Source organism: Carcharodon carcharias, chromosome 6 (genome assembly GCF_017639515.1).
Source record: "Carcharodon carcharias isolate sCarCar2 chromosome 6, sCarCar2.pri, whole genome shotgun sequence".
NCBI lineage: Eukaryota > Metazoa > Chordata > Chondrichthyes > Lamniformes > Lamnidae > Carcharodon > Carcharodon carcharias.
In genome coordinates, this window is record NC_054472.1 from 9,020,781 (window position 1) to 9,046,042 (window position 25,262).

Here is a 25,262-nt window from a genome sequence, read left to right on the forward strand (position 1 = left end):
TCAGGTCATGGCATGTACTTTTCGCTGCTCTCGCTTTTCCTCTTCGTTTGGTGGGTCTCAAAACGCTGGGATCGTTCCCACAGCCTCTGCCACCATCTGGTTAGATCCAGGGTGATGATCTCTCAAGAGTGGATGTCAATGTTGCACTTCTTCATGTTGGCTTTCGGCTCATCGTTCAAGCGCTTCTTCTGTCCTCCTCTGCTGTGTCTGCCCTGACTGAGCCAGGAGAAGACCATAAGACGTGGGAGCATAAGTAAGCCAATTTGCCCCATCAAGTCTGCTCCACCATTCAATGAGATCATGACTGATCTGATAATCCTCAACTCCAATTTTCTGCCTTCTTCCCATAACTTTGATTCCCTTACTGATTAAAAATCTATCTCCACCTTGAATATACTTAACGACCCAGCTTTTACAGCCCTCTGCGGTAAAGAATTCCACAGATTGGCTATCCTATGAGAGAAGAAATTCCTCCTCATCTCTGTTTTAAATGGGCGACCCCTTACTCTGAGATTATGACCTCTGGTCCTAAACTCTCCCAGAAGCATCTACCCTGTCAAGCCCCCTAAGAATCATGTATGTTTCAATAAGGCCGCCTCTCATTCTTCTTAACTCCAATGAGTACAGGCCCAACTACACTGTATACAAGGTGTTTATAAATCCCATGTGTAACTTTATACCTTAATTACTTTGGATGATTAGATGAAAGAAGCAAACTGTGAACTGTATATAGGAACATAGGAGTTAGGAGCAGGAGTAGGCCATTCAGCCCCTTGAGCTGGCTCCACCATTCGATAAGATCATGGTGATCTGGTTGCGGTCTCAATTCAACTTTCCTGTCTGCCTCCTGTCATGAATCCCTTGTTTATCAAGAATCTATCTAACACCCCCTTGAATATATACAATGACACAGCCTCTGTTGTTTCCTGGGGAAGAGAATTCCACAAACTAACAAAGTTTTGATAGAAAAAAATTCTCATCTCCACCTTGAAAGGGAGACCTCTTATTTTTAAATGGTGTCTCTTAGTTCTAGTCTCCCCCAAAAGAGAAAACAATTTCACAGTATTCACGCTATCAGTCCCCTCAGGGTGTAATATGTTTCAATAAGATCACCGTTCATTCTTTTAAACTCCAATTAGCAAAGGCCCAATCTGTTCAACCTTTCTTCTAAGATATGAAAGTATCATTCAGAAAGTTTGTTTTTAAAATGAAGGACTTGCATTTCTATAGAACCTTTCACAACCTCAGGATGCCTCGAAGCCCTTCACAGCCAATGAGGTCATTTGGAAGTGTAATCATTGTTGTAATATAGGAAACTCAAAACTGACACCAGATTCTTGAAGCAAATGCTGTACTCAGGACTCGGTTATGGCAGGAAACACCCAAGGGGACAGTAGAAGCACTTTAGGGATGTCCTCAAAGCATCCTTGAAGAGATCAAATATTCCCACTGACTCATGGGAGACTGACCAAATTGGAGATGTTTAATTTGGGAAGGCACCAAACACATTGAGAGATTTCATTGGAAATATGCGGAGTTTAAATCGTGGCATTGGTGAAAGCACACAAAGTCTGCATATTGCACATTAAATTTATCAGCCATCTCAGAACCCATCAAATCGGAGCGGAAGTAAGTCATCCTCGATCCCAAGGGATGGACTGCCTAAGAAGAGAAGAATAGGAAACACAGCAACCAATTTGCACAGCGCAAGTTCCTACAAGCAGCATTGCTGGTGTTCTTCTTGAAGCCAGGTGCACAGGCATTCAGGCAAAACATCTGAAAAATCAACTTCAATTGACTAGACACTGTGTCTGGATGGTCAAGAAGTGTCTCCCCTAGCTGGCACGTCCTGTTTTCTCAACTCTCAAATGGCCAAAGCACATCCAATGGAGGACAAAGAAAACACTTCAAAAGTACACTGAAGCTCCTTGAAGTGTGGAAACATTGACATTAATGACTGGGAGAAGCTTGCTACTAATGGTTCAGAATGGCGACACCTTGTCTATCACGCTGCATCATACTTTGAGTCACATGTTGAGATAGAGGGGCAGGGAAGGGGAAAAAAGGAAACAAATCCAGCACTCTGAATCCCACTAGCATGTGGGACATCCTGCCCCAAAAGATCTGCATGGGAGTCAAGAATTGGCCTATTCAGTCACAGGGATGAAGACCCATGACAGAAACTCACCCTTGAATCGAGTGACAGCCAACGAATGACCAGATAAAACAAAAATAGAATTACCTGGAAAAACTCAGCAGGTCTGGCAGCATTGGCGGAGAAGAAAAGAGTTGACGTTTCGAGTCCTCATGACCCTTCGACAGAAATTGAGTGAATCCAAGAAAAGGGTGAAATATAAGCTGGTTTAAGGTGTGTGTGTGTCGGGGGGGGTGGGGTTTGGGTGGGGGGAGAGAAGTGGAGGGGGTTGTCTGTGACATCTTTTGATGATCTGCTTCTATCTATCACTGCTTGTTTGTCCCTACAACCACACCAACCCCCTCCCCTTCTCTCCACCCCCCCCAAACCACCACACCCCCCCCCCACATCTTAAACCAGCTTATATTTCACCCCTTTCTTGGATTCACTCAAGTTCTGTCAAAGGGTCATGAGGACTCGAAACATCAACTCTTTTCTTCTCCACCGATGCTGCCAGATCTGCTGTGTTTTTCCAGGTAATTCTGTTATTGTTTTAGATTTTCAGCATCCGCAGTTTTTTTGTTTTTATCTCTGAATGACCAGATAATCTGTTTGTTGTGATGTTGGCTGAGGGATACATATTGACACAGGACACCAACATCACCAAAACAGATTATCTGGTAGTTATCTCATTACTATTTGTGGTATTTGTTGTGTTTCTTGCATTACAACAGTGATGACGTTTCAGAAAGTATATAATTGGCTTTGGCAAATCGAGAAAAGTGTTATATGAATGCAAGTCTTTTTTGTTTTAGTATAGAATATTAATGATCTTAATAATGTCATAATTAAACTTTAATAATTTTGATATATATTTCTATGTAATAGCTTCACTCAAACTAAAAAGCCACAAAAACTACAATTCCCAGGGGGCATTGGGGCCGATGCACATGCGCAAGCGCAACGAGGGGGTGATGTCACTTCCTTCCCTGCCCGGATGTTTGTGGAGGAGAGAATGTCCGTTATTTTGGGAAATTTTGTTTCTTCCGTTTCTTGACGTCGTTAATTGGATTCGGATTGAAGTTGTCAACTGGAGTTTCAAACCTGTAGATTTTTGTCGCGGCGGTGTTTGGGGGTCTGTTGATTTAACCAACTGAGGTGATCAGGGGGGGAAGAGTTTGAATTTCCCGCCGGCCGGGCCTCATGCAGAGCAGCGACATCGGAGCCCGGGAGCGGGGCAAGATCTGGCATCGAAGGCCCAGCCCCTTGGTAGCCGACGGGTAAAACTGCCATCCTCGTCTGACACCTACAGAAAGCGCGTCTATTCCACTGTGGGAGGCATCACTGCTCAGTTTGGGATCCCGCCTATTCGACTGTGGGAGGCATCGCTGCTCACTGGGATCCCCTACTCTGTACCCCGCCCCCGCCCCCGCCCCGTGTCCCTGGGAAGCTCCCAGAGGATCGTGCCCTGAATTTTTTTCCATTGCAGTGCATTGACCAATCAGAATCAACTTGCCAACCAATCAGTACCCTTTTCTTATACAGTATAAATTGTTGCTCATTTTGAAATTTGGCATTCTTGCATCTGCCCTGATGAGCGCAAGACCAAAAGCTTTGACTGTATGCCTTTTTTAACAATACTCAAGTTCAGTACCACCAAGTAACTAATGTTTACTTGTTATAAATATATTGCAGATGGTGGTGAGGGTTATTTGACTGGGCTTGGTGGCAGGAGATCTCAGCCTGGGTTTTACTGTTGAAGGAATCTTGCTTCTGACCTCAGAAAAAGCTGCCTGCAAAGTTTTATTGTGCTCTGGAGCGCTGACATCCTCTTGTCCAAAATCTCTGAATTTGACACTTTCTGCAGTGGATCTTTGGTGTCTGTCAACAGGACAGGCAGGCTGTCAGACAATTCAGTTTTATTGAAGAAAATGTCAGACATAGCAAGGCAGGAAGTAAAAAAGCAGGAAATATAAATTATGTTTCAAGATATATATATTAAAACACAATCTTTAATTTTTTTAATCTACAATTTTTGAGGGGTGAGACTCCACACTTGTAAACTTAGTTTCTCGGAGCCAGAGAGATTATTCAGTTGTAATTATAACTTAGTATGCTACTAAAAACTCATATGCACCTGATTGAACAAAGTTTAACTATTCCATTGGACCTTACATTGACAATCGTGGGCAATTAGTTGAAGTTAGCGATTTCCAATTGATTCCATATGCGAGGGTTGCAACAGCATAACCTGTGAAGGAGCAGGGAGTCACTGACAGCAGCTTCCAAATTTCTGCATTTAACTGTGCATGTGTGAATGACAGAAGTTGGTGCCAGTTTTTCACGGTAATAAGAGTGATGCTAACACTTGCTGTTACTGTGACTGCACATTCTGGGCCTGTGTCATGAATCCTCCAAGAATTTGTGCAACTTGAGTTGTCAACCCTAGCTCAGATTGCGTGTTCTGTCATTCAGCGTAAATCATATAAACTACAACGCTGTATCAGTGGATGGAGATCAGAAAGGAGAACCTTGGCTGATTCTTCTCTTTAAATCCTCCCTCCTTCCAAAGACCTTGTAAACCAAGAAATTTGACACTTATTTTGCTTCTCATAGAGCTAAGATCAGCTAATTTAGCACAGGGATCAAACCAGATGCTCCACTGGTGTTTCTGGTTCTGTATCCAGACACATTATGTATCATCCTATGGCGGATCCAGCTGGTTTTAATCATTGTTATTTAACATCATTGTAGATTTAGTGGACTGCACACTATATAAAACAAAGCACCGCCTTTGTTAAGTTTTTGCAACTATGATGTAAATCAGATGAATTTATGCATCACCCTCACCCTTTATATATTGATGTTTGTGTAATTTAAAGTAATACATAATTCTTCCAGAAAGTTTTCCAAACACTTTCCCTCGAAGGAATAAGCATTTGAAATGGAGATTAGACAAAGCTGTAGTCATTTTTAAACTATTCTTTCAATCCTACTGATAATATGCAATGTCCCTCAAGTTAGTGATATTTTGATATTCAGTTTTTTGTTAGTCAATAACCTCAAACCATGAAAGTCACTTGCTAGAATTGCTTACTAGAAGTAAACTTATGTTTATATACTATCTTAAGAAGATGCAAGAACCAAATGTCTAGGCATTGAAATTATCCGCTCTTAAATCTTTCTAACACTTGACATTCTAAAACATTGATTTAGATATGACTTTGCCAGCAAATGGCATGAGTCATAATTACGGCTGAATAGCCTCTCTGGCCCTGGGAAACTAATTTTATAAGTGTAGAGGCTCATTCTTCCAGAAAAATTGCAGATTTTTAAAAAACCTTTGTGTTCTGATACATATATTTAAATATAATTTATATTTCCTGCTTTTTTACTTCCTGCCCTTCTTGTCTCATGCCTCATGCATGTTTTGGGCTTTTAATATTTAAAAATGCTTATTCTAGTGTTGCTGAGTGATTTACTATGGTTAACATTAGCACTTCCCAACAGCAGGATGTTGTGTACTATTGCTTATCTGTTTGAATGGTTTAGGTGTGTGGGCCAGCAATCACTGAGCATGTTATGAATGTGAAATTAACCATGCATTTCATTTTTGAAGATTTGGAATGTATGTTTTCAAGGATAGTTTTGCAAGCATTCATTGCATTCTCATAGAATGTGACACTTTATCGCAGAAGGAGACTATTCAACCCATCACATGGCACTTGTTCATCAGCTGCAGCACATGCCCTTTCTCTGTATCTGATAAGCACACTTTTCAGACACCTATTCAAATATCTCAAATGATACTTTATTCTTTGCCTTGATGGCTACCTGTCTTGAAGTATTCCATGTTTTAATACTCTGAATTTTTTTTATAACTCCCCTTCACTTCTCTAGTGATGATCCTATGTTTATGTACTGTTCTTCCTCATTCACCAAGCAGTGAATAACATAAAAATGAAATGACCAAGAAGGGTTACATTAGGGTTAACATCTGTGTGACGATACTTCTAATTTTAAGGTGTTGTTGAGGGTTTCATTGGCAGCAAGTCAGGTATTGGTGTTAAGTTTGTTTCTGACAGAGATGTGTGATCTTAAAATTAATGATGGGAGCAGAGCTCTTTTGCTGAAATTTCATTCAGGAAACAAATACAGAAATGTCTGATTTGTCCCAATTGGTTGTACAGTTAGCTGAAATCAATTCTGGTGCTTAGAACTGTAAGCATTTCAAACAATATTGTGACTTTGATAGTTTTACTAACTTTTCTAAATCCATGTTTCTGTTTTTGAACAGTGTCATAGTAAACGTTACTCATAGTGTTGTGGGCTATCACTCAAAGACCATTCGATTTCTTCATGTTGCATTTGATGCTGCAGGGGAAGCTTTTCTTGCTGGTGATCACCAGGGCAACATCTACCTCTTTGACTTGAGCAGAAATAGGTAAGTCACTTTGATTACTTTGCTAACATTGGGCAATATTCACTGATGATAATGTTGTATACTGGCCTCTTTTATGTCTCAAACTTTAATCGCTCCATCATTGGTGGCCCTGCCTTCAGTTGCTTAAGTTTTGGAATTCCCTCCTTTTAAGATGCTCATTAAAATATACCTCTTTGACCAACATTTTGGTCACCTGTCCTAATATCTCCCTATGTGACTTTGTCAAGTTTTTGTTCCTGTGAAGTGCCTTCGAATGTTTTACTATGTTAAAGATGCTTTATAAATGCAAGCTGTTGTAATCCCAGTAACCTTTAGGTATGTTTTGGATCCATAGGCATTAGGGGAAATACTCTATCTATATGAAAATAGTAGATTGGCCGGCAGTCTGTCATGAAGCATTGACTTGACTCAATCTGCGACTTTTCTTTTAAATCCACTGCCCAGCAGCCCGCTTTCTCTTCTTTCCTCTACCCTGTCCTTCCTTTAATGTGGGGACATTGATGTTACCTGTAGTACCTACAGTGTTCAGGTACATACTAAGGATCAAACTTGGGATTTTCTTGGTTTGCATGGTGTTGCACCATGAGATGCCATCAACCACTGAGCCATTGGAGCAGTCCTCACCTCAGAGTTGGAGAAAAACAGTTAGAACTACCCTTAATGTTAGATAACTGAGAATAAAGAGGTTTTGAAGGGGGAAAAGAAAGCAAAGAAACTATCACGTATAAGTTTTATAAAGTTCTGCATAATAGTGCTCACTCGTCAAATATAGTCATCCAGTGATGCATGTTAGAAGGCATGGCATAGCTGGACCATGGCTTGCTGATGTAATTTGGATTTTTTTGAATGATTTTAAAATGGTAGTTTCACATGTAGCTGCCGCTGTGTAGAGTTTTGCTGTGCAATTAATTACCGGGTAAAGGGAGGTTTTGGGCAGTGATTGCACAGAATGGAGAGATGCCCGGCTGTGTTCATTCCATGCATTCACTAAGCACAGACTGCCTGAGTCACAAGCGTTTGCACTGTACAGAGGGGGACTGACTGTCACATCATTTTTGTTTCTAATCAATTCCACTCTTAAACTTTCCAGTAACCATTTCATTGGTATTTAATGACTTAAATATATTGTACCAATGAATGCTATGTTGAGTGATTATTCACAATACTATTTCTTGTTTGTTATTCTTTCTGTAGCTTTAAACTAGTGCAGCGAACAGGGCAGGCATGTACAGCATTGGCTTTCAACCTCCGAAGGAAGACAGAATATTTGGTCGCTCTGGCAGATTACTCTGTGAAATGTTTTGATACAGGTACAGTGAAGTTTGTAACAACAGATGACGTAGAATCAAGTAACTGCTTTACCTATGGAGAGGTTCTGGTCTGCTAAGGGCTAAAGATGTATCTGTTGAGATTGAGCCAAATAAAAAAGCCAGTGAAGATTAATTACAGCTTTTTTCAATAAATAAGCATATGGAATAGTTCAAATTCTTAAAAGCCAATTTTTGCATTTGTGTCTCAGCAAGTTTATCTAATGAGTTGTTGAGGTATTCAGACCTATTTGATTCCTGGTTTGTACTGAGTTAGCCAAATCGTAGCTGGGGGTTTTACAATTGGCCACGACATTCCAGCCTTGGTTCATGGATGGTAGGCGTGGCAGAATCAGAATACTACTTCACATCATTATCGAGGGACCTTTGCTGGAAGCAGATGCACCCGGATATCTAGTGAAGGGCTCAGCTTCGATTCTTCCTTTGCTTATGTAGTCTTCGGCATTCACTATTGAGGCTTGCATATAAATTATGATCGCTTGAGTGGGATGTCAGAAGATAATTAGCAGTCATGAAACTGTTTCCCAGCAAGTTAAGTGCTCTTGTGATGCAACAACTATATAACGCCTTTAACATCTCAAGGTGCTTCACAGGAGCATTATAAAACAAAGTATGACACAAATCCACATAATTTGAACATATAAAATAGGAGCAGAAGTAGGCCATGCTCTGCCGTTCAATAAGGTCATGACTGACCTGTTTGAGTTTCGAGTTCCAAATTCCCATTTACATCCAATAACCTTTGATTTCCTTGCCTAACAAGAATCTATTTACCTCTGCCTTAAAAATATTCAGTGACCCCACTTCCACCGCAGAATCACAGAATTACACAGTGCAGAACAGGCCCTTCGGCCCATCGAGTCTGTGCCGAAATATTATTCCGCTAATCCCAGTCCATAATCCTCCAGACCTCTCCCATCCATGTAGCTATCCAATTTACTCTTAAAACTTAAGAGTGAGCCTGCATTTACCACGTCAGATGGCAGCTCGTTCCACACTCTCACCACTCTCAGTGAAGAAGTTCCCCCTAAACCTTTCCCTTTTCACCCTAAAGCCATGTCCTCTCGTGTTTATCTCTCCTAATCTGAGTGGAAAGAGCCTACTCGCATTTACTCTGTCTATACCCCTCATAATTTTGTAAACTTCTTTCAAATCTCCCCTCATCCTTCTACGCTCCAAGGAATAAAGTCCTAACCTGTTTAATCTTTCCCTGTAACTCAACTCCTTAAGACCCGGCAACATCCTAGTAAATCTTCTCTGCACTCTTTCAATCTTACTGATATCCTTCCTGTAGTTAGGTGACCAGAACTGCACACCATCTGGGTAAAAAAGTTTTTCCTCACAGTCCCCCCTAAACCTCCTATCCCTCACCTTGAACTTATGTCCCCTTGTGACTGACCCTTCAACGAAGGGGAACAGCTGTCCATGCCCCTCAAAATCTTGTACACTGCGATCAGGTCGCCCCTCAGTCTTCTCTGCTCCAACGAAAACAATCCAAGTCTATCCAACCTCTCTTCATAACGTAAATGTTTCATCTCAGGCAATATCCTGGTGAATCTCCTCTGCACCCCCTCCAGTGCAGTCAAATCCTTCCTATAATGTGGCGACCAGAACTGCACTCAGTAATCCAGCTGTGGCCTCACCAAGGTTCAACTCTAACATGACCTCCCTACTTTTGTAATCTATGCCTCGATTGATAAAGGCAAGTGTCCCGTATGCCTTTTTCACCATCCCACTAACATGCCTCTCCACCTTCAGAGATCTGTGGACACACACGCTAAGGTCACTTTGTTCCTCAGAACTTCCTAGTGTCATGCCGTTCATGGAATACTTCCTTGTCAAATTACTCCTTCCAAAGTGTATCACCTCACACCTTTCAGGGTTAAATTCCATCTGCCATTTATCTGCCCATTTGACTATCCCGTCTATAACTTCCTGTATCCCAAGACCTCACTATTAACCACCCTGCCAGTCTTTGTGTCATCTGCAAACTTACTAATCCTAGCCCCACATAGTCATCTATGTCATTTATATAAATGCAAATATAAGGCAGAGAGTTCCAAAATCACACAACCTTCTGAGAGGAAAAAAATTCTCCTTATCTGTGTCCTATAAGGGCAACCCCTAATTTTAAAACGGTGTCCCCTCGTCCTGGACTCACCCACAAGAGGAAACATCCTTTCTACATTCACCTTTTTGAGACCATTCAGGATCTTATATACTTAAATCAAGTCATCTCTCACTCTTCTAAACTCCAATAGAAACAAGCCCACCCTGTCCAACCTATCCTTATAAGATAATATGCTCATTCCCGGTATCAATCTAGTAAACCTCTGAACCACCTCCAAGCATTTACATCCTTCCTTAAATAAGAAGACCAAAACTACGTACAGTATTTGAGATGTGGTCTCACCAATGCCCTCTATAAGTGAAGCATAACATCCATACTTTATGTTCAATTCCTCTCATAATAAAGGAAAGCATCCCATTAACCTTTGATTATATGCGGTACCTGCATATTAACTTTTTGTGACTCGTGCATGAGAACACCTAGATCTCTTTGCACCTTGTAATTCTGCAGTCGTTCTCCATTTAAGCAATACTCTGCATTTTTATTCTTCCTGCCAAAGTGAACAAATTCATATTTTCCCACATTATGCTCCAGCTGCCAGACTTTTGCCCACTCACATATATCTACATCTGTCTGCAAACTCCTTGTCGTCTTCACAACATACTTTCTTACCAATCTTTGTGTCATCTGCAAATTTAGCTACTATGCCTTCGCTCCCCTAATCTAAGTTATTGATATAAATTGTAAAAAGTTGAGGCCCCAGCACAGACCCCTGCGGGACGCCACTTGTCAGATCCTGCCAATCAGACAAAGACCCATTTATGCGCACTATCTGTTTTCTGCCAGCCAGCCAATCTTCTATCCTTGCTAATATGTTACCCATGTCACCATGAGCTTTTATTTTCTGCAATAACCTTTGATGTGGCACCTTATCAAATGCTTATCAAATCCAAGTACAGTACGTATACAGGCTCCCCTTTATCCACAGCACATGTTAGTCCTTCGTTATAACATGACAGATGACCTGTGCCAGGAAGACCAAATCCACAAGTGAAACTTGGTCGTGCTATCACAATGGCTTTGCAATTTGTATTTATTATGAGAAGATGTGTGCACTGAATTCAGAAGTAGTAAGTCCACCAAGACCTTTAGAGATTTTAAAAATTAAATTTAAAATATTTATTAACAAAATAAAAGATTTCACATGCATCCGTAAGATTACAATTACTTGCTACTGGAATAACTCCTAAAATTCCTAAGTAACCTGACTCTCAGTTACACCCCCTTTAAGGCAACGGTTCAAAATAGATTTTAGATTTAAAACAGAACCAGCAAGTTAACACAATACCCACTTCACAGTGGAATTCCAGATGGCTTTTCCCCAACTGTAGTTTCGTTACATAGCAGACTCAAGCACACATGGCTGGAGGCTTCATTAAGAGTATTTCACACACTCCTGTTAGATCTTACATGGCTTTCTTCCCACATAGCCTTTCATTCTCTTTTATATATGTTTCTCTCTTTTTAATATGTAAATTCTACTGTTCCATATGTCTTTGAAACTGTATCTTCCTCATAATTTAAAAACTTTCATGTCGCCAATATGGTCAGTAACCATTTGGAAAAATAAACATGACTTAGCCCTGCTTATTTGGCTAAGATCGCTTTGAAATCCAAATTTCTTCATTTATGTAAAAATACAAACTCCCTTCACACCTTATATTCTAAGCGATCACCCATGCTTACTCATTAGCATGCCAAGTACCTAGCTTCTTTCGATGATTTCAAGCTTGCACTCCAAATGTAATTAAATCACCCAGACAGACCCAATTATACTTAGCCCCATAAACCTACTTCACAATAAACCAGAAAAATATTATGCAAATTATTATACTTTCATCACACTCCAAAGAACTCTAATAAATTGGTTAAACATGATTTCCCTTTCATAAAACCATGCTGACTCTTCCCAATTATCTTGAGTTTTTCTAAGTGCCCAGCTATGACCTCTTTAATGATCGATTCTATCCCCTTCCTCACAACCTCGTCAAGCTAACTGGCCTATAGTTTCCTGTTTTCTGCCTTCCTTCCTTTGTGAATAGAGGGCTTATATTTACTACATTCCAGTCAGATAGAACCTTTCCAGAGTCTAGGGTACTTTGGAAAATTAACACCAACACATCTACTGCCTCATTAGCCACCTCTCTTAAGACCCTAGGAAGGAAATATTAGGCGACATAACCAAAAGCTTGATCAAAGAGGTAGGTTTTAAGAAGCATCTTAAAGGAGGAAAGTGAGGTGGAGAGGGGGAATTACAGAGCTTGGGGCCCAGGCAGCTGAAGGCGTAGCCATCAATGATGGAGCAATTTTAATTGGGAATGCACAAGAAGCCAGAATTGGAGGACTGCAGAAATCTCAGAAGGTTGTGTTGTGGAGGAGATTATAGAGATAGGAGGGGTGAGCCCATGGACGGATTTAAAAACAAGGATGAGAATTTCAAAATCAAGATGTTGCTTGACTGGGAGCCAATGTAAGTCAGTGAGCACAGGGGCGATAGGGGAACGAGTGTGAGTTAAGCTACAGACAACCGATCATGTTTACAAAGGGTAGAATGTGGGAGACCAGCCAGAAGTGCATTGGAATAGCCAAGCCTAGAGGTAACAAAGGCATGGATGAGCGTTTCATCAGATGAGCTGAGACAGGGGCGAAATCGGACGATGGTAGAGGTGGAAATAGGCTGTCTTAGTGATGGCATGAATATGAGATGGGAAGCTCATGTCAGGATTAAATGTGACATTAAAATTGCAGACAGACTGGCTTAATTGCAGACTGTTGCCAGGGAGAAGGTGGAGCGCGTAGCTAGGGAATGGATTTTGGAGTGGGTACTGAAAACAATGGCTTCAGTCTTTCCAATATTTAATTGGAGGTCATTTCTGCTCATCCAGTACTGGTTGTCAGAGAATTAGTCTGTTAATTTGGCAAATGAGGAGTCGAAAGAGGTGGTGGTGAGGTACAGCTGGGTGTTGTCAGCCTACATGAAGATGGTTGGAATGGGGGTGGGGGATATATACCCTTTTCAATAAAGTTATTCCATTTTTCAGTAGAATGCTATAATGGACTACCACAAACAGAAAAATGAAGAAATTGATTTTTTAATTATAAGTTAAATAGATTGTAGCACAATCCTGGATAAACTCAGACTACACCTTGTTTTGCTGTGACTGTAGCCTTTATTTACTCGAGCAAGTGCAATAGTATGAGTTCCACTTTTTTAATAACAGATAGTTAGTCCTCTGAACTGCTGCCTCATTTGGTTACAATTTGGTTTTGTACCCCTGTATGTAACAGTTTGTTTTCAGTAACTAACTACTGGTGTTGGTACCAAACTCGAAAGTAGCACGTTCACCTGAAGTGACTAGTGAAGGCTTTGTGGCAGATGTGCAATGATGCAGGAGTTTCAAGTTTTCTACGAAACACATTTTATACTTTGAACACTTCTGCTTAATGGACAGACACAAAGGAGCTTGTGAGTTGGATGAGGGGACATGAGTCTGCCGTTTCATCCATTTCTGTTCATGGATCTGGAAGATATGCGATCACTACATCTTCTGATGCAGCACAACTGTGGGACTTGGACACATTCCAACGAAAGAGGAAACTGAATGTACACTTGTCAGTTGGCATTCAGAAGGTTAGTAAAGAATATTGAAGTAGAAGCTATAACAGGATATTACAAATTACTTGGGTTTGAGCTATTTAAGTGGGGAGATCATGGCGTAGTGCTAATGTCAATGGACTAGTAATCTAGAGGTCCAGGTTAATGCCCTGGGTCGCAGATTCAAATCCCACCACAGCAGCTGGTGGAATTTAAATTAAGTTAATAAATCTGGAATTGAAAGCTAGTCACTGTAGAGACCATGAAACTATCATTGATTGTCATAGAAACCATCTGATTCACAAATGTCCTTTAGGGAGCGAAACCTGTCATCCTTACCTGGTCTACATGTGACTCAGACCCACAGCAATGTGGTTGATTCTTAACTGCTCTCTGAAATGGCCTAGCAAGCTGCTCAACTAAAGAGCAGTTAGGGATGGGCAAAAAACGCTAGCTTTGCCAGTGACACCTGCATCCCTTGAAAGAATAAAGAAAAAAAATAAGCATATATTGGTCATAGAAAAAAGTTGCATGACATTTATAACTGTGTCAGACACACCCTAATTGTTTGTGCATGAAACCGCAAGGAAGTTTTCTAATCCTTTGCATGACCTTCAATAAAGCATTACCATGCATCCTATAGATAGTACACTGCAGCCACAGCACAGTAGTGGCGGAGGGAATGGATGTTTATATTCCATTATCCATAAACTGCAAGTTTCCCAGATCCTGCCCTGCATTAAAGTCCCATTCACCCCATCACTCCATTCTCAATTATGTACATTACCTCCCTATTCCCCATCATAGTAAATTCAAAATCCTTAATCGAGATGCATTGCAGCAACTCGCCAAGGCTCCTTCGACAGCACCTTCCAAACACCTGACCTCTACCGCCTAGAAGGACAAAGGCAGTAGATGCATGGGAACGCCACCACCTGAAAGTTCCCCTCCAAGCCACGCACATCCTGACTTGGAAGTATATCACCGTTCCTTCACTGTTGCTGGGTCAAAATCCTGTAACTCCCTTCCTAAGAGCACTGTGGGTGTAGCTACACCATGTGGACTGCAGTGTCTCAAGAAGGCAGAAATCCACCACCACAAGGGCAATTAGGAATGGAGCAATAACGTGACACCCACATCCCATGAATGAATAAATTTTTAAAAAACACTTCAAATCATTTTATGCTCTCTCCCCTTCCTTTCATTGCAACCATCTTAAATTCTCTCCCACATCCTTGGATACCTCTGACACTAGCCTTTGTTTAGTAAATTCATTCCAGCAGAACCATTTCACCATAACGTGCAACTCTGAGCACATTTACCAAACGTCAGTCGAACGTAATTTCAAACTTGTCACATTAAAAAGCCCAGTAGAACTCAATCTTGGAAATCACTGTACACATTGCATATATTTCTAACCACAATCACAATTACAATTGTCAAAAAATATATGGAGGACATGCAACTATTTCTTCCCAAAAAAACTATTATATAAAAGATACAACAACCCAGAAATTAACATAAAAGCTCCCCCTGGGAAAATAAGCCAGCTTTCCAAGCATTTTTCTAAACAAAGTAACGTTTGCTTGGGAAATAAAACAGTTCAAAAAATCAGTTTTGGGGACAAGCCTTAATACTTGGCCAAACATATAACTGTCTCATACATTCCGCACATTGTATTGATGGGAAGCAATCTAGAATTCATCGCAATGACAACAAGCATAAACCTTTGTGTTCTTTCGACAAGAAAGGCCTGGACATCTTCTCCCAGTAGAAAACATCACCCAGCCACCACTGCAAAGTTCATTTCTGAAACAAGCATCAACAAATTCCCAAGGCGCTCATGCAAGTGGTCACCTGAAATCCCCTAAAATGCCATATTTTGCCGGATGATGTCAATCAGAGTCATTCTGCTGCAATAGAAGGAAAGAAAATAATAAAGTTTAAGTCCCTAGTTTCTTTTTTTCTTCCTTCTCTAATGTTTTTTCACCTTTCTTGCTGCCCATGTTTTTATCTTCTTGTAGTGATCCATAATGCTCCTGCATTGGACTTTAATTACAAGCCAGTTAATCATGTATCAAATAGTCGTTTGGTAATACAGAACTTGAATATTGCTGAAAAAAGAGACATGTCTAAGTTTTACATCTTGTACTCATCAGGACACATCGCAAGAATACCAATATAAAGGGAAAACAACAATATATATTGTACGTGAAGAGAGTGCTGATTGGATGGCAAGTGGTGTTGCCATGGAGAATACACCAGTGATGGTGACTTGACAGTTAACTGCCAAGCATTGTTTGAAAATTTAAACCAGGCAGCTTGACCCTGATTGGTCAAGGCATTACCCTGAGGAATGAGTCAGTGAATGGCTGTCACTTTGTGCCAGTTCCAGCTAAACAAAATAAGTGACAGCCATTTTCTACCTTCAGAACGATTGGAAATAACTCTATCGAAAGTAATAAGGAGGGCTCAGAGATTTCAGGATACAAGTTAGGAAGACAGACAATATCAATTGAGTTGGCTTTCACTGGAGTAAAGAGGAGTCAGGATCCACATCCTTAATTCAGATATTAGTCGGCTATTTAAATCAGATTGTAATCACAGAGCTGGAGGATGAGAGTTCAATTAACATACCTTAGCTAAGATGAAATCTGAAGATTTTTTTAATCTGCTCAGAGCAAGAACATGAAAGATAGACTTCCCGCAGCAAAAACATTACTGATTAACTAATTATCTAGCTAATAATGCAATTAAAAGTTACAAGGAAAATCATTAGACATTCGTTATTTTTTAAGGTCACTAATTGGGTCAAAACATTCTATGAGGCAACTGTTCGTGACATTGCGAGCTCATATTATGGAATAGGTTGACTACAACAGGGCTAACATTATGATATATGATTGAGTATTGCTGAAAAAAGAGACATGACTAAACTTTTCCACTTGCACTCATCAGAACACTGCAAGAATACCAATATAAGGGTTAAACACCAATTTATACTTTATGTGAAGAGAGTGCTGATTGGTTGGTCAAGTGGTGTTACCATGGAGAATGCAGTTGACTGACAGTTAACTGCCAAGCATTGTATGAAAATTTAAACCAGGCAGCTTGACCCTGATTGGGCAAGGCATTGCCCTGAAGAATGAGTCAGTGAATGGCTGTCACTTTGCATATTTTTCAGCTAAACAAAATAAGTGGGTTTTTATGACAATCGCCATCACTAGACTTTTAATTCAACATTTTTTATTGAATTCAAATTTCACCATCTGCTGTGGTGGGTTTCAAACCTAGGTCCCCAGGGTACCCTGGGTATCTGGAGTACTAGTCCAGTGACAATACCATTACTCCTCCACCTCCCCTGTGTTCTGTTCTATACTTTTTTTCTGTTCTACATTTTATGCATTCACCTATGTTAAACTCCATCAATTGTTCTTTAATCCATCCAGTCACTCCAGATGTGTCTGAATTTTCAGCTTAATGCCATCAGTAGATTTTATGCTATTGTTAGTAGGATTGTGGTCTATACTGTTTTAGGATTAGTGTGGGACCTCTCTACAAGACTTTAGAAATCCAGATAAGTGCTGTTTCAAACAGTAGGAAAATGTTTAACCTGCTCCTTTTCTGAAAGAAATTCCACTTTATTCCCACTCTATGGAAGTTATGATCTCACTGATAATCTCAGTTTACCATGAGCATATCAGGATTCAACTCCTATTAATCCTTTCAGACCATATTAGTTAACACAAAAATGTTATTAGATTGTTCACAGGTGGTTATGGATTATTCTGAATTTTTGCCTTTATTTTGTAAGGTTTTTACAAGATACTTTATATTTCAGCTGAAATATGTTTTTACATGTATTTCAAAATTTGCAAGTAACTTTTAGACAAGTAGGAAAGCACATAGTGTAGGTTGATATTATCAGAACAATATTTCTCCCATTTGGGTTTTGCAGAACATTTAAGAGTGGTATTTGTTACCTGGAATTAAAGTCCATTTGTAGTACTGAGAGCAGTTCTGGGCACCAAATCATAAGAATATTGGCCTTTGGAGAGAGTACAGTGTAGAATAAGGATTTGATTGAAAATTTCAAGCTATTAAAGGGATCAGATAGGGTAGATAGAAACTATTTCCACTGGCTGGGGACCAGAACAAGAGGGCATCATCTTAAAATAAGAGTCTGACCTTTCAGGGGTGAAATTAAGAAACATTTCTACACAGTGTGGTTAGAAGTTTGAAACTGTCTCAAACTGCATTTGATGCTGGGCCAGTTAGTATTTTTAAACCTGAGACTAACAAAAATCTGTCAAAGGTATTAAAAGTTATGAGGAAAGTGTGGGTTTGTGGAGTAAGGTTCCAGATCAGTCGTGATTTCATGAATGGTAGAGCATACTCAAGGGACTAGATAGCTGCTCCTGTTCCTATATTTAGCCATTGAAGGAGCATTCTGTTCCCCGTTTTCTGGAGTGCATGGTAATTTGTTCTTTCTTTTGTAATTTAGGTTTATTTCCTGCCATTGAGTAATACTATCATCAGTTGCTTTAGGGATGATTCTATCTTTGCCTGGGAAAGTGACACACTGCATTGCAAGTACCAATTACCAGTACCAGAAGACGAATCCCGGATCACTTATAGAGCTTTTGCTGTTACCAGGTAGAATATGTACTGGATTTTGATGTGACTTATTTTAAGAAGGCAAATTCACTCCAATTATTCTGTTTTTGGGATTTGCTTTTGTTCATAGACTCACCTGGCACAGAAGGTCGACACTTGGCTCATCATGCCTGTGCCACCTTGTTGAAAGAGCTATCCAATTAATCCTATCTCCCTGCTATTTACACATAGCCCTGCAAAATCTCCCATTTCAAGTATATTCAAGTTACTATTGAATCATCTTCCACCAGCCTTTCAGGCAGTGCTTTTCGAAATAATAACAGCTCACTGCACACAAAATATTCTGCTTATCTCCCCTCTGACCCTTTTGCCAATTAACTTCAATCTGCGTTCTCTGGTTACTGGCACTCCTGCCAGTGGAAACAATTTCTCCCTATTTACCCTAACAAAATCCACCATAATTTTGAAAATCGTCTTTTGGATGATTTTTTTTTTAGGTTTCTTTTACAGTTTAGCCATTAGGTTTCAGTTTTGGAGCGCACTTTGATTCTGTGTTCTGACGATTATGATTTAAAGGCCAACTGTGTTCAACTGGATACTTTTTAAATAGATTTTTCAAATAGTGTTATAGTTTCGAGAAGTACTATACTTTATCAAGTACAACATTCATTCATCAAAGGGTTATAAAAGCTTAACTAGTTAAACTTTTTAGAAACTTTTATTTATGACTTATTGCTGGTGTATTTACTAATCACGTTACTATGATAGCATGAAGATTACACAGATGCTTTATTAATGTTAAGTGTAAAGAGTTAATCACATCTGCTCCATAGTTGCTTGATACCCTTAAGTATCCTGCTTAAGTGACCACCTTAAGTCAGATCCTTAATGATGAGATGTCTGTAGACTATTCAGCTGCAAGATGGGAGGGCAGTGTGTTGGAATCTATTTTCTGTCTTTATCCACTATCCTTACATATGTATTTCAACAAGATTAACTGGAACCCTGGCTAAGATCAGGAAGCTCGGCATAAAGCAGGGCTCAAACCTGAAATATCACTTGTCTGCTTGTCTCAGCTACTCAACTCACTGAACTACTGGAGAGCCATAGTTAACATCCCTTGTACAACTTCCTCCTAACTCCCTTCCTCAACAACAACAACTTGTATTTATACACTGCCTTTAACATAGTAAAACATACTAAGACCCTTCACAGGAGTGTTACTAAACAAAATTTGAAACCTAGCCACATAAGGAGATATTAGTGCAGATCAAGGGCGTAGGTTCTAAGGAGTGACATAAAGGAGGAAAGAGGGTGAGAGGTTTAGGGAGGGATTCCAGAGCTTAGGGCCTGGATAGCTTAAATCAAAGCTACCATTGGTAAAGCAATGAAAATTGGGGACGTCCAAGAGGCCAGAATTGGAGGAGCGCAGAGGGATTTGAATACAAGGATGAGAATTGAGACAAAGCTTAACGGAAGTTGTATAGATCAGTGAGCACAGGGAGTGATGGATGAATGGGACTTGTTGCGAGTTCTAAGTGGGTGATGTTTGAGCCCAATAAATATATACCTTACGAATCAGGATTCATGTCAAAATTTTAATACTTACAGGGATGGTCAGTCTCTTGTAGCAGGAGGAAAATCCAACTTTCTTCACCTCTGGTGCCTGAATGCCAGGCAGCTTCAGCGGATAATTCAGATGCCTCCAAAAGTGCGAACAGTTCGACATCTGGAATTTCTCCCCAACAGTTTTGATGGTGGATCAAGCCAGGTGAGCATCAGGAGCAGCTGATGTTTATATAATTGGCCAAAATGGAGTACTGGTTGGAGGATGTCATGTCAGTGCTGTACAGTACCAAGAGTACTGAGTCCAAGTTTAACCACTAAGACACAAGGGTGACATCCAAGATCAGAAGCTGGTGCAGAGGAGAGCTAAGGGTAGGGGTTGATCCCTACTGCCCGAAGACTGAGTGATAAAGACTAGAAAATGGATAATACAGGGCTTGGATTTACTGCCAGTGATTATGAGTGGGCAGAAAACCCAGCTCACTTAAAATAGTTAGCAAAGCAATAAAGGCAAATCTGGAACACTACTTCAGTTTAAAATGTGACAGCAGGACAAGGGGACACAGGTTCAAACTAGTGCAAAGCAAATTTGGGACTGATTCATGCAAAGATGATTATTAGTGAAGCAGACTCCTGGATGGGACAATGGAGGTAAAAACCCCGTTTTTATTTTTGATGTGATTTGGAGGGTTGGGTCTGGGAGAGGGAGGTGTTGCTGGGGGCTGGGGAGCACTATTGGTTCTCTCTGGATTTTGAAGTAATTTGAACCAATGCAGCATTGTACGTTTAATGCACCACATAATGTGGCTCTTTTATCATTTGTATGTTGCATTGATAATAGCCTTGCTGTTTGAGTTTACCTTTTGCTGTTGTTGCAAATAATGCATTTAACCAATGTTGCAGGTCATTGGAGTCTTGAGTCAGGATGGCATAATGAGGTTTATCAACGTCCAGACCTGCAAGCTGCTTTTTGACATTGGAAGCCTCGATAATGGAATTAACACCGTGGCAATCAGTCAAAATGGACATTATATTGCAGCAGTCTTAGAGGATGGCAGCCTTAACATTTACAGTGTCAAGGCTTTGTCACAGGAATTAAACAAGGTATTCAGCAGTTTATTGGGTGGAATATTAACAAAACGGATGCAAAAACATAGGACAGAATATTGCTGTTGGCATGTGGGGGTGGGCCCGAAACGCCGAGGCGTAAAATGACGCGAGATGGTGTCAGGCGTGTGTCCTGACGTCATCACACATCATTTCGATATTGTGTTCGGTGGGCGTGCACCGGAGGTGGCTGCGTACCCACCAAACTGTCAAAGGCCTATTAAGGCCATTAAAAAAGTAATTGAGGTCATTAACAGGTTGTGAGCCCAAGCAGCCTTCGCGTTTTTCAGGAAACCTCATCCATGGGTGAGATGAAGTTTCCTTAAGGTTTAATAAAATAAGTACATTTTGCAAAATGTACAAATGTGTCCCAGCTCATGTCACATGAGGGGACATGTTTAAATAATTTTTTAGTTCATTTATTGAAAAGTTTCATTATCAACTTAATCTCCCTGAGGCAGCTCCATTCCACATGCAAGAAAGAGTGCAGGCCCCGACTCTCCCTCCTCCCCCTGCCCGTACATGACACCGGCCACGCGTTATGCTAGGCAGGTCTTAATTGTCCTGCCCCTGTAAAATGGCGACACGCAGCCGATCTCGAACAACGATCCGCTCCGCTCCCACCCAGCCTGTCCGACATAGGTAAGATTTAGGCCATATTGCATTGTGAATTTCAGTCATGATTTAAGGATTTTCATACCAACATAAAAATACAGCATGATTTACAGTTTAATTTGCTGTTACTAATATTTAATAAAATGTTGAACTGGTTTGCAATTTTTAAAAATCTGACTTTCATAAATGCTGTTGAAGTACTGTATGGAGAATTTTTGTACATGTGATTTCAGTTTTTGTAATCTGGTACTCTGAAGTGTTTTGGGATGTCCTAAGAATGAGAATGGTGCTTTATAAATGGAAAGTTTTTTTTTAACCAAAATTGTTATCCTGCAAAGTTGGATTTATCAAAGTAAAAATAGATTATTGTCTCAGATTGAGTATATGTTTGTGTTTCTTTGCAGTGCAATGCTCAATCTCTATATTTTAAAAAAGTTTTTTGGTTGGGGTACTGAATGACCAATTTGTAGCATTTATTGTACCTCCTGTTCTGCAGGTACAGTACATTTAAGGAATAGGCAATTGTTCATTTGACATTACAATCCTGACATAATGACTAGTCTTCCATCAAGTGTGACCGTGCAATTGTCTTACTGTATTTTCAGTTCCCAGCACCATCACACTTAGAATATAGTGACTATGATGGGACCAGCACTTACTTCTTTGAATCCATAACATTGGTGATCATTTTGGTTGAGTATTTCTCCTAATTTGTGTCGCTAGCAGACTTCAGGGCAAAACCACTGCAAGTGAGGGAAGTTCTACTGTCTCACATCAGTTGCCTTTGTTTCCTTCAGCCTCCTCCTCCACTGGTTAAAGTTGTTGCAGACAGCAAGAAGACCAAGGACTCTAAAAACCAGAATGGTGTGTCTGGCCTGAAAATGAGAGTGACATCTGGACGAGTAGCAAGACCTTTGGGAGGAAAGTCAGCTGGGAAGAAAATCCAGACCAGAGTCCTAAAGCCCTCAGGCAGCATTATGGAGGACAAGGAGGTCAGAAGGCAGGGTCAGGGGAGTTTTAAATGAAATTGATTCAAAAGAAAAATTGAATTTTTTTTTAAGCATTGCTCCAAAATCAAACAGCAGGAAGAAAACTAATTTATATTTCATATAAATTGTTTAAAAGACTAGTTGACTACTGAAGCCTAAGAAATGCTCTTCTGAATGTGGAGAAACTAATTTGACTTTTTTCCCCTCACATTTTGTCCCAAATGACACTGATTCTTTTACAATTATGATTTCATTGGTGTTGATCACTCTAGTACATTACCCAGAATGGCCATTCTTCGTGTGAGAGTTTATGCATTGAAAGCCATAATCGGTCTCATTCTCAATGATCAGTTATGTGCATCTCACAACTGGAATCACTGGACGGCAATCGATCGCCTCTGTTCACATCCCTTTCCCAATTCCAGAGCACTGAGGCGCATCATTGATCACCTTTACAATCCAGCTGAGATTAGCCATCTTGGTGTAAACTGGGAGTGCCAACTGTGACTCTGTGGTTAGCACTCTTGCCTTTGAATCAGTAGTTCACAGGTTCAAGTCTCACTCCAGGGACTTGGGCATGTAATCCTGGCCAATGGTTTGCACAGTACCGAGGGACTGCTGCGCTGTTCGAGGTGCTGTCATTCAGACCAGAAGTTAAATCGAGGATCCATTGGAAGTAAAATATGCCACAGCACCATTTTGAAGAAGAGCAAGGGTGTTCTCCCCAGCATTGTGTCTAATATTTATCCCTCAAGCAATATCATTGCCACATTACTGTTAGTGGGATCCTGCTGTGTGCAAATTGGCTGCCTTTTTTCCTACATTACAACAGTGAGTACATTTCAGATTACTTCATTGAGAAGAGAACACCTGAGGTCATGAAAGATGCCATGGAAATAGAACTTCTTTCTGTCTGCTGCCCAACTGAGATCAACTAATTTGCCACATACCAGGGATTTAATCTAGAACTTCCCTGGTCTGTGCAATTCATCGTCATGCAGTGTATTTATCTGCTGAAACATTGGGGAAGTTTGGCTGAAAGCAAACCTCTTACTGACAGTAATATTACTACAGAGAACTATCCAATCGAAATTAAGACTGCCCCTTTTCCACCTCAGTTTTTTTAACACTAGAAGAGATTTAAGTTTATATTGTGAAATGTTAAAATATTATCAGTTAATGACATGACATTTTACCATGTTTAAAGAAAGAGAAATAATTTGTAATTTCTTGTTCTTTTCAATATTTTAGAATGTGCTTCCAGCAGGCCTGAATAAAAAGCGGCTACAGGCCCTGCTGAAAGAATTTGGAGAATATCCAGAGAAGTACAGGTATATTGCTGGAATGTTAGGAAATATCAACAACTTAATATCTGCAACTACATTTTTAAAAATTGTATGTCTAATAATTGGATCAATGTAAGTGATACTGAAGGAATTCCAAGCAGTCTGATGTGATGCTTATTGTTGGTTTCTTCTCTTTTTCATCAAATACCAATGTGTTCAGTTTGTCCTGAGCTTGATGAAAAATTGAATTGCTTTAAAATGAAAGTTATCCTACAAACGCTCATTGTCAGTTATTTGTTCAGAGGGACATTGCAGCCATGCCTAAATTGATCCTTGCACGATACCTGCACGTGCACACTTTCCATTAGGATTCGTGGAAGTGGTTATCACGAGTGTGAATGCTGTTGATTTTCTCCCTTCCTCATCCAGGAGTCTTGGGGCCAATTGTAGTCCCTTCAGCACTGCTGTCACGGCTGAAATTGGCCTCCATCACAGTGCATTGTGTGGCACAGTTTTAAAAACTTTCCTTATCCCAGTTGAGTGATGAGTTTTGAGTGCAATCATGAAGGGAACTAAAATGAAAGTAATTTATATCTTTGCAAAGGTTAATGTTTACAGTTTACCTCAGAAAAAGTTGCTATAAATATAAGATAGTCACAAATAAGTCTAATTGGGAATCAGGAGAAACATCTTTACCCAGAAAATGGTGAGAATGTGGAACTCCCTACCACATGAAGTAGTCAAGGTGAGTAATATATATATGTCAAAGGACAATCTAGAAAAACACATGGGAGGGAAAGGAATGGAGGGATATGCTGTTGGGGTGAGGTGAAGATGGATGGAAAGATGCTCATGTGGGGCATAACCACCAGCATAGACCAATTAGACCGAATGGCCTGTTTCTATGCTGTAAAGTGAAAATTCTATTTAACTTTGTATGAAACAATAAGTCTTCCTTTTCAAATTTTGGTTTTGGATTACAGGATGTTTATTTGGCGTTCTTTACTGCAATTACCTGAGAACCATGCAGCTTTCAGTAGCCTCACTGACAAGGGTACACATGCTGCATACCTGGGAATTCATGAAAGATATCCCATCAAAAGTCGAAAACTCCTAAGGGTTCTTCAAAGGTGTGTTTCAAAACTTAAACTGTGACAAATATGCTCAAGTAAGGTTTCAACTTCAATAAGTACTGGACTTGCTAACTCTTAGCATTTCCAAGCAGCATCCTTTTTCTTATCCCAGCCTTGGCTCTGTAACTGTTATTTGGTTTAAGTTGGTTGCTTAGAATCCTGATTCCAAAAGTTGCAGCCTTGACAATTTCAAGGAGGATTTGTCAAGAAGCTATCTAGTAAGACAAAAATACCAACTTTAACACCAATTGCTTAGATAGGTCCAGATCTGAGTGAGTCCTAAGGCTCAGTAACTTAGCATTTTTAACGCATGTTAG

The 25,262-nt window shown here is 40.1% G+C and overlaps 1 protein-coding gene across 5 annotated transcripts in view; it reads left to right on the forward strand.

The window, feature by feature from the left end:
- tbc1d31 (TBC1 domain family, member 31) overlaps nucleotides 1-25,262 on the forward strand; it is a 167,337-nt gene that overhangs the window by 116,330 nt on the left and 25,745 nt on the right. The window contains exons 1-10 of one of the 5 annotated variants that reach the window (XM_041189547.1): nucleotides 3,119-3,414; nucleotides 6,432-6,578; nucleotides 7,773-7,888; nucleotides 13,490-13,668; nucleotides 18,137-18,288; nucleotides 19,861-20,020; nucleotides 20,719-20,919; nucleotides 22,335-22,529; nucleotides 23,778-23,857; nucleotides 24,796-24,942. In XM_041189547.1, the coding sequence (XP_041045481.1) occupies nucleotides 3,338-3,414; nucleotides 6,432-6,578; nucleotides 7,773-7,888; nucleotides 13,490-13,668; nucleotides 18,137-18,288; nucleotides 19,861-20,020; nucleotides 20,719-20,919; nucleotides 22,335-22,529; nucleotides 23,778-23,857; nucleotides 24,796-24,942 (1,454 nt within the window). In that variant the 5' untranslated portion in view covers nucleotides 3,119-3,337. Of the gene's footprint in view, nucleotides 1-3,118; nucleotides 3,415-6,431; nucleotides 6,579-7,772; nucleotides 7,889-13,489; nucleotides 13,669-18,136; nucleotides 18,289-19,860; nucleotides 20,021-20,718; nucleotides 20,920-22,334; nucleotides 22,530-23,777; nucleotides 23,858-24,795; nucleotides 24,943-25,262 lie in introns of those variants that run through there. The other 4 variants (XM_041189549.1, XM_041189548.1, XM_041189550.1 and 1 more) reach the window with 4 other exon arrangements.